Here is an 11,212-nt window from a genome sequence, read left to right on the forward strand (position 1 = left end):
GTAAAAAGTAATAACAAGTTGCACATATATAGATATATATGATTAACTTTACACTGCTTTTAAACGTGAGATATTTGTATTCTTTCACGGCCCTTAGAAAACTTGCATCCAAAACAATTGACGACAAGTCTCTATCAGTGACCTAAACCTTCAATTATTTATTTATATTTTATATACAAATTTTATGTGTGTTTCTTTTATTCACAGAGATTGATCCTCTAGTAATTGCTTACGAGATTGCTCTCAGCATCAGCTGCTCCTAAAACACTGACATGACAGTCAGTTAGTGGGTAACACCCATCTGATGCTGTTGGCAGCTAGATACATATCCTTAAAAAAATGTTTACTAGGTTTTTGGTAGAATTAATTAAAAACCGTGACCTCTGAATTCAATCGCTTAATTATTATGCTTTTAGTTGGGTACCAAAAAATCCATAATACTTTTGTCATATATGTATCCTTTGCTTCTTAAATCTAATTATACGAAGAAAAATCCTTAGATTAATTAATTCTTTAATATACTTAAAAAAGTGCGTTTTCTTCCAAGTGGCCTGACCTAAATTTGTGAGATGATCCAAGTAGACGGGCATAAAAGTTGAGCTCAACTTGGTACGATTTTCCATCAACTCAACTTTAGAAAGGCCGAATGGGAAAGACCCTTGGGAAATAGATCCGAGCTTAATTTGATTAACATGATTACCTATTTAATTAGGATGCGTAATGAGTTCAAATCACACCTTAATCAATTCAGGTCTAATCTTGCTCCTCACATGTCCCCTGCAGACCCCACAGGAACAGTATAACTATAACTAGCAACTTATTATTCTCTGCCCTCCACGTATGTATATATATATATATATATATATTTGGTTTCATTTTTATAATTCTATTGGTGTTGTGTTGAATCATAAGGTGAGTTTAGAATTAATTTTGAACTGACATAATTTTAAGAATTGTTAACATCCACCGCTTTTGTCCTTCATCTATATATATATTTTTCTTCCATTTTAATTTCATCACATGCATTGTCATATAAAAATATTAATAAAACATTAACTTTATCAAAATTTATTAAAACCTATTACATTTGTTGTATTAAATGTATCACTTTCACTCTTCACCTTTTCTGTTCTTATTTTCTCTCCTCCCCTATGGTGTACATTTATGATGGCTATATATAATAATATCTGATTTCGCTATCTGCCACACCATTTTCACACACTCACTCACTCACCTTACCTTAGCATGTGAATCATGGAATACCCTCCATCATACAGCTTCGCTTCCTCTTCTCACTCCTCCCACCATCAACCAGGCTCAACACCCCTCTCTTCACAACGCAGCCTTATCTCAGTTCCATCCCTCAACCCTTCCACCACCACCGCCACCACCTTCCACCAGTGCCTCACCACCCTCAAGGGTCATACCTCCCACATCTCCTCCCTAACCCTCTCCGGTAAATTCCTTTACACAGGCTCCTCCGACGGGGAAATCAGGTCCTGGAACCGCACCCCTCTCAACTCCCACCCTCAGAACACCATTCTCGCCGGGAACGGCGCCGTTAAGTCCTTGATTATTAAATCCAACAAACTCTTCAGCGCCCACCAAGACCACAAAATCCGCGTATGGAAAATCAGCAACACCAACAACAACGGTAAACACGAACACGACGTTGACGACCATAAAAAATACACGCACGTGGCCACACTCCCGACCCTGGGAGACCGCGCCTCGAAGGTTCTGATTCCGAAGAACCATGTCCAAATCCGAAGGCACAAGAAGTGCACGTGGGTTCATCACGTGGACACCGTGTCCGCGCTGGCCCTGTCGAAAGACGGGACCTTGCTGTACTCCGTTTCGTGGGACAGGAGCATAAAAATCTGGAGAACGAAGGACTTCGCGTGCCTGGAGTCCGTGACGAGCGCACACGACGACGCCATAAACGCCGTGGCAGTATCTTACGATGGACGCGTGTACACGGGATCAGCAGACAAGAGAATCAAGGTGTGGAGGAAGGAGGAAGGGGAAGGAAAACACAGGCTGGTGGAGAGTTTGGAGAAGCACAAATCTGGGGTGAATGCGCTGGCTCTGAGCAGTGACGAGAAGCATTTGTATTCGGGTGCATGCGATAGATCGGTGTTGGTTTGGGAGAAAAAGGGAGAGAGAATGGGGTTGGTGGGTGCGTTGAGGGGCCACACAAAATCCATTTTGTGTTTGGCTGTGGTGGGCGATTTGGTGTGCAGTGGGTCTGCTGATAAAACGATAAGAATTTGGCGAGGTTTTCATGCACAATACTCTTGTTTAGCTGTTTTGGAAGGACACGGTGGTTCGATCAAGTGCTTAACTGCCGTGCTTGACCACTGTAACCCGTCGCACTCTCAGACATCTTTTCTAGTCTACAGTGGCGGTTTGGACTGCGACATTAAGGTTTGGCAGATTTTAGTTCCTTCTATCTAAATTATAGGACCCATAATCCTGTTCCTTCTGTTTTGTAAAGGCCAATTTGGCCCTTTTGTTTTCTTGACCCTAATTTTTTCCTTTACAATTTTTTTGTTGATTAATATGAACTGTATACGATCTTTCCCTCTCACTAAAAAGATGTTTGTGTTGTGTGGAAATAAATAAAGGCAAATATTTTATTGAGGTGGCCATTGTTCGGCCGACAATAATTTGATATCTGTTTCAGTTTTGACTTCGTTAAACGGCAGATTACTATACTCTCACTATGATTGTGAAGTCGTGTAAGTTGTTTAATGTGTTAAGCAAATTGCTCTCAATTTGAACCTGGGTTGCTGAAGTCCGACCCACATAACTTGTTGTATAAATTATATTCTTTTACTTATGTTAATGATAGAAGATATATATTCTTTGATGTATACTGTTTCTGATTCGATAAAATAATTAAAAATGCTACTTGTTTTAAAAAATAAAACTCAAATGTATTTCTTCATTGGTAATATATCCTGTTTCTTCTTTTTAATCATATAGGTTTTTCCACACAAATTTCAAATGTTGTCAATTTTATTTTAGTCTCAATTCTACTATTTTATAAACAAAAAGGACGTTTACTTTTGAATAATTTGAAAAAAGAAGATAATATTATGTGAAGGAAATTCCCAATCATGTAAACCATTGAAACCGTGCACTCAAACTGTTCCATTGTTTCAAACTCAACGTCGCAATGTTTGATAATGTAATCCCTCATTTGAATGGGGATAAACTCTACTTAACAATATAATCATTACAAAATATATAGTAAATCACACAAATCATTCGTGAAAACTAAATAAATTACATAATATTACTATGATATATTTATTGAATTTAAGATATATAATGAGAATATATATATGTATTAAATGTATAGTCAATTGAATTTACACGTACCAAGAAATTATCATTAAATAAAAAACTTATAATATTTTTAACTAGTAATCGAAAGTATAACTATAACTATAATCTATAAAATATGTACTCTGAAAATTGTACCGAAATCTTGGATTTCGCTACTTAGAAGCATAGCCTTTAAAATCTTCGGTTAAATGTGTTGAGTTAATTTAGCAGGAAATAATTAGATAATCAGTTTAGGCAACTTAGATCTTGGATTCCCTACTAAAACTATCATGAAAAAGAAATACATTTAGCTCCAAATATAACCATTAATAAAAATTCTTAACATTAATTATTTTATTTATGAAGCTAAAACTTTTCAATATGTTCACCTGAATAAATTAATCAAGCTTAAGTCATCAGTTGTTTTATAAGTGTATAGTCCAAACTTGAAGAATTTAACCCTTAGCTTTGAAAGGTTTTGCTTTAACATACTCGGGATAATCCATACAAAATATATGAAACTAAAGTTAGATGAAAAAATTGGAAACATAATCCAGTATTTTGGACATTTTCATTTTACTGCACGAATAAGACAAACTATATATAACAAAATAATAATATCTATTTAATTGAGCTTTTATGTCGACTAACAAATGACAAATACCTATATAATAACCAGTTTACTAATACACAATATGAAAAATAAATTTAAAAAAATCAAGTCAATCTAGCCAACAATATCAAGTTAAATACATGTTTAGCTTATAAATTGAAAAAACAAAATCCAATCTCTCGCGTCTAAAAAGAAAATAAATATTACATCTATTAAATTCAAATTTTTATTACTAACACAGAAATTAATGAAAAAAAATAGTAAATTAACCAATAGATTTTATAGACGGAAATATTTTTTTCACTAAAATAAAATTCACTCACGAAAATATCTATCTTTAATGAATCTGTCGACAATTCAAAGTTTTTATTATATTAAAATTTGTTGATAATGATTTTTATTTTTAAATCTATTAGTAAATTCATCAATATAATTTTAAGGTTTAATTACTTTTATGGTCCCAATTTTTGTTGGATTTTCTCAAAAATATATCTTCTTATTATGGTGGTGATAATAACAATGACAATAGGATCTGTGGCAACAATGACAGAAGAGGAAAAAGAGTAGGAGAAGGAGGAACCAAAGGTGCAGTGACAAAAGATGAAATATACTTCTTGAAGCCTTCAAGAAATGTATTACCTCTACAACATCCTATGAAACCTCTACCATCTTCCCAAACCAAAAAAAAAAAAAATAGACTTACCTTGACAATCTTCCAAAACCACAAAAAAAAAAAAAACTTAATTACTCACTTGGTCCCCACTTTGGTTTCAAAGTTTCAAGTTGGTCCCTAGCTTTTTGTTTCAACACTTTAATCATTCCTTTTCTCTTGATGTTGTTAAAATTGTTAACAACTACATGATTAGACGTACTTATTTGACAAGTGATGCATATTTGGCACAATATTTTTTTCTAACATGAAATTTTGTTTTATAACAATATTTAAAAAATTGAGATGAAATACCAAAAAAAAAACCTACACATAATATAAATCATCTTTCTTCTTCCATCCGCCATGACCATCATAACAACTTCTTTACTTTTTTTTATGCAAAATGAAACACAACATAAAATTTAATCTAATATAAAGATTAAAAAAATAGAGAAAGAAGAACAACAATACAATTTCTACAACAATGTCATCTCTATTAATTTCCTCAAACACATTACAAATTCGTCTTCTGGATCATCAATGTTTTGTTGTAAATCTTGTATTGCAAAAGTTGTTACTTCCGAAGATTTTGGGTGCAAAAGAATCAAATGCATATTTTGTGGAACAGTTTTTGACCAAACCATGATGTGCATAGTAGCCTTCCGCAAGTCTCGTGCTTCCAACATTTTTTGCAAGAAAGGATATTGCCAACGTCTTTTATTTGGTTTGCAACGTTCTTATTTTATTAAAAGTTTACTTTCATTAGCAGATATTTTGGACTATATCAAATAGATATGATGAATATGTATTGTTTAATGAATTTTGTGTTAAAGAAGGTATCATATATGAATTAACCCTACCATATTCACCTGAGTCTAATGGAGTAGCTGAGAGAAATAATAAAACTCTTAAAGAGATGATGAATGCTATGATTATTAGTTCTAGTGCACCTGATAACTTTTGGGAAGAAGCTTTGCTTACTGCATGTTTTTTACAAAATAGAATACCTCATAAGAAAATTGGTAAAACTCCCTATGAGATGTGGAAAGGTTATCAACCTAAACTTAAATATCTAAGAGTGTGGGGTGCCTAGCTAAGGTGATGTTACCCGATCCTAAGAAAAGGAAAACATGCTCTAAAACTTCTGATTGCATGTTTTTAGGCTATGCTGAACATTATGCTGCCTATAGGTTTCTAGTTCTTAAAAGTGATATACTTGAAAGTAATTCTATAACGGAGATGAAAAATGTTGAGTTTTTTTAACATGTTTTTCCTTTAAAGGATAGTGAGACGTCTTAACCTGTAGATAATAATGATGATGATGCTTTGTGTGAGGAATTAAGAAGTAAAAGACAGAGGAAGAAAACTTCATTTGGTAATGATTTCTATACCCATCAGTTGATAATGATCCAAGTAGCTCTGTAGAAGTCATCAATTCTCCTTATGCCAAACAATGGGATAAAGCCATTAAGATTAAATTAAATCAATTCAGAAAAATAATACTTGGACCTTAGTAGATTCGCATAAAGGAGTAATACACATTGGTTGTAAATGGATCTTTAAGAAAAAGTATCATCCTAATGGATCTATAAAGAAGTATAAGGCACGATTAGAGAACAAAGGTTTTACTCAAAAACCCAACATAGATTATTTTGACACTTTTTCCTTTGTGACTAGGATTTCCTTTATTCAAATATTGTTAGCCTTAACTGTCATCCATAAGCTAGTGATACACCAAATGGATGTTAAAACTATCTTTTTGAATGGTGATTTAGAGGAGAAAATTTATATAACTCAATTTGAAGGGTGTGTTGTACCTTGTCAAGAGAATAAAATTGCAAACTTTTAAAATCTTTGTATGGATTGAAACAAGTGTCAAAAAAATGCATGAAAAACTTGATAATGTATTGTTATATGATGATTTTTCGCCTAATGATGCTGATAAATGTATGTACTCTAAATTTGAATATGGTGATTATGTCATTATATGTTTGTATGTGGATGACATGTTAATTTTTGGTACATGGAGATTGTTGCTAGAATTAAATTGTCTCTAGGATCGAACTTTGAAATGACAGACATAGGTGAAACCAATGTGAGTTTAGGTGTTAGAATCATAAGGAAGGGAGATAGTATATTACTATCCCAAGAACAATACATTGAGAAACTTCTTAAGAAGTTTGGGTATTATGACTTCAAACCTGTGAGTACCCCCTATGATGTTAACTCTAAATTAATGAAAAATAAAGGAGAATTTATATCTCAGCCTCATCATGCCCAGATAATTGGGAGCTTACTACACTTGATGAGCTTTTCTAGACTTGATATTGCTTATGTAGTATAGGTAGACTAAGTAGGTACGTTCAATGTCCAAACCAAGAACATTGGGATGCACTTTCCATGCTTATGTCTGTATGAGCTTTTTTCTCTTTCTTTCAATCTTTCTTTCTCGTTTTTTGCAATATGTGGGGGATTGTTGTAAATCTTGTATTGAAAAAGTTGTTGCTTCCGAAGATTGTGGGTGTAGAAGAATCGGATGCAAATTTTGTGGAATAATTTTTTACCAAATCGTGATGTGCATAGTAGCTTCCTGAAAGTCTCGTGCTTCCAACGTCTTTTATTTGCAATGGGACATTGTAGGTGAGGAAGAAGAATTTTTGCCCATTGTCGGTACACTCTCCAATCCTCGCTTCCCCTACACCAAATCAAAGGTTATATTGGTGATTTCGGCAACGAGACCAAACAAAATCATGTTCTCACTCCTTCATGATGCACAAGGGTTTGTGGACCTCGTTTCTAGAGCTCTCAATTTACCTTACAGTCCAAGGCCAACCCTGGCCTTTCATAGAGTTAGACCCCATCTTTTTGACCCACACTATAGAGGGTCTTTTCAAAGCCTCTAGCCCTAATAGCCGCATTAAATGGGTTGGCATTGAATTAAGACCGGGTTAAGCCCCTTGACCAATGTTATCAATGTTATACTTTAAAGTTTTTTCGTTTTTGGGTTTCATTCTGAGAATCCCCTGTGCCCATTCCTCACATTCTCTAGAAACTCTCCCTTCCTTCTACTGTTGATGCAATCTCACTTTTCATTTCCTTATAAATTTCTGACATACATACATATACACACACACACACACACACACACACACACACATATATATATATATATATATATATATATATATATATATACATCTATATATATATATATATACACATGTATATACACACACACACACACACACATATATATATATATATATATATATATATATATATATATACATATATATACATATATACACATATATATACATATATACACATATATATACATATATACACATATATATACATATATACACATATACATATATACACATATACATATATATATATATACATATACATATACATATATATATACATATACATATACATATACATATACATATACATATATACATATACATATACATATACATATACATATACATATATACATATACATATACATATATACATATACATATACATATATACATATACATATACATATATACATATACATATACATATATACATATACATATACATATATACATATACATATACATATATACATATACATATACATATATACATATACATATACATATACATATATATATATATATATACATATACATATACATATATATATATATATATATATATATATTCGTTCAACGTGCTTAATAATAATAAAAAAAAACTTGGTTACCTTGATATGTAAATATGCTTCCTCATATGCTTCCTGATACTCAACGCTAGTGCTTAAATTTTGGGGTTGAGCAAAGAAAACTTCTGGGGACCTAGCTTAACATTGAATCTTCTACAATAAGGTAACCAATGTTTGGAGAAAATGGAGGCCTTTAAGAGAACGTAGAATGCTAGCTTAGAGCCTCCTTAGAGCCTCCATCGTCAGAGAGATATACGTTCAATTTGTTTGCAGGATAATTGTATGTCATTGTTGATAACACTATGTTCATCACCATGCATGGAGGCTCCAGTTTTTTATCAGCCGTGTTTATCAATGTTATTAAAGTATAACATTGATAACATGGGGTTAAGCCCCTTGATCGCATGTTATCAATGTTATACTTTCAAGCTTTGTCGTTTTTGGGTTCCATTATGAGAATCCACTATTGGTAAATTCAAAAATGTCCACTATTGGTAAATTCTCCTCATCATATTTGTCCAAAAAAATTGCAGAAAGTTCATCACTATTTTTACTACTTTATTCTTAATAACCCATAAATAAGTGATGATAAAAGTTGAAAGTATAACATTGATAACAAATATTTTATCAGTTATAGAAGTTAAAACTTTAAGTATATATTTATATTAAATACTAAGATAATAAGTTTATTATTATATATTTTTCATCCTAAAAAAGGGAAAGTCTATGAGTTGGCCATAACCCAAGGACTTTGGGGATATTTAATCCGATGAACTTTTTTAATAAGAGAATTTTTTGGTCCTGTAAGTTTTTTTTCTCCAACCCACATGGACTAGGACCAAGTCCTATTATGTGGACCTATTTAACAGGTCTACGCATCTCATTATTGCTTCCACCAACAAAGAACACCTTATTTATTCAACTATTCATCCTAATTGTATCAAATTTCTTAAAATAAAAAACAAATTGAGATAAATAAAATTAAAAAAGACTTAATTAATTTTCCTACTTAATTTAACATTTTTTAAATAATAAGTTTCAGCGACCTATATGTTTAGAGTTATTTAGTTTTTTTTTATAAGATTGTATTTCTTAAACATGAATTTAGTTTGATATTTCCATATTTTCTTGTTTTTGTTTTCTTTTTAATAATATTTTTCGTATAATAACAAATTGTGAATACATTTTGAGATGTATCAAAGTATATGTAACATCCCAAAAATACAGCAATAAACTATATAATAGAATAATCACATTAATAATAATCCAGATCAGTCATACACTAGAGTCGAGCGTACGCTCATGGCCGAACGACCTTACAGAAAGAGTTACAAATTTAAACCGTACAAGACAAGCAAACCTGACCGAACGGTTTACAAAAGAAAATACCGAACGACCATTCTTAACAAAAGGGAAGGTGATCGAACGACCTCCTTACTATAACTAAACTATTGACCGAACGTCCTACTCTTTGGTCTTGACTTCGATTTCTTCCAAATTTTCTTCTTCCAGCGCCTCTTCCAACAGCTCGTCTCCTTCTGCTCACATCCACACGGATGATCATTGCAATGACAAGGACGAACGTACAAAACCAGACACGACAGGAAACACAGGGTAAGCTTATGTAATTTAATTCATGCATAAACATACATTTCAAATAATCCAACACCAGATAAATTTCAACGTACGTATCATACAAAGCCTATCACTAGACTGACTGTCCAGACTGTATGAAATCTATGTAGCTACAGGCGTTCGTGCACCCGGGTGATGTAGTAACTGGAATACTCTCATCAGCTGCCACCCGAGGTTAGTCCTATCTGTCCAAAGTGCCCTTAAGGACTAGGACCTCCTGCCGTTCCCACACATGACCTACCCTCCTCTACGTGAGGACAAGTACTCACGGAACATCAGGATGAACCGTCAGCATTAGCTTCCCACAGTCATACTTTACAAATTCCAATATTCAAACATGAGTCGTTCCTCCTCGGAACGCTCGTTCATAATTCCAACACAATTCATTCATATCATATTCTCCTCATCTTCCATTATCAATCATCTTAGTTTCACCTTTCATTTGTCAATCATTTCAATTTCCTCTTTGTTCGAAGATTTATAAAGACACCATATACCGAACGTTCAATCCTCACTCGGAACGAGGACGAACACTTGGAACGAGACAGAGAGGTCTCCAGTTCCAGAATAGAATAAGACAGAAGGGTTACTATCGGATAATGAAAGAAACCGAGGTCAACTGCATATCGCAAGAATGACTAGAACGGACGTTACTTACAAAGTGAGTAAATTAGATGAACTGACCCTTGAGAGTTCTAACCAAACGCAGAAAGAACTAGGCCAAATACTAAAGCTCTAAGCCGGATCCAAATGGACGTATACACTTCAAGACTTTCAGAGAAGAATACTTAGAAGGATTCACCTGAAGAAACCGAACGCTTAAGAATATTTAGCTTATTTGAATTTACATCAAGAAATCCGAATGTCAGTCAATGACCGATCACGGTAGAGAAGAAAATCCTATTAAAGTTACACGAATGCTATTTTTCATCACGATAGATTATATAAGAAACGAGCATGAGCGCTTGGTGTAAGACCGAGCACTACTCAGTACGAGCGCTTGGTGTAAGACCGAGCACTACTTAGTACGAGAGCTAGGTATAAGACCGAGCACTGATGAACTTAAAATAAAAGGCTTGATAAATATAGTCAGATATTATTGAAGTAGTGTTTACGAACAACGAAAATATACCATTACATATATATACAGATTTAAGTTATCACAGGATACCCAGATACAACTGTGCTTGGCCGAACGCTCAAGCATAGTATTACCACACGAGGACGCTCGTCATCAACTAGGATTCTCTCCAAA

The 11,212-nt window shown here is 33.4% G+C and overlaps 1 protein-coding gene across 1 annotated transcript; it reads left to right on the plus strand.

The window, feature by feature from the left end:
• The first annotated feature begins 1,016 nt into the window (after window positions 1-1,016).
• Window positions 1,017-2,643, plus strand: LOC124826249 (protein JINGUBANG-like). The gene has a single exon (XM_047299033.2). The coding sequence runs from the start codon at window positions 1,255-1,257 to the stop codon at window positions 2,455-2,457; it is 1,203 nt and encodes a 400-aa protein (XP_047154989.1). The 5' UTR covers window positions 1,017-1,254; the 3' UTR covers window positions 2,458-2,643.
• Window positions 2,644-11,212: the final 8,569 nt, after the last annotated feature.

This window comes from Vigna umbellata, chromosome 2 (genome assembly GCF_029865625.1).
Source record: "Vigna umbellata cultivar VRB3 chromosome 2, Vumbellata_1.0, whole genome shotgun sequence".
Lineage (NCBI taxonomy): Eukaryota > Viridiplantae > Streptophyta > Magnoliopsida > Fabales > Fabaceae > Vigna > Vigna umbellata.

What these genes read in the sequence shown, in the direction of transcription:
- LOC124826249 (XM_047299033.2), top strand. Translation starts at nt 1,255, where the DNA reads ATGGAATACCCTCCATCATACAGCTTCGCTTCCTCTTCTCACTCCTCC.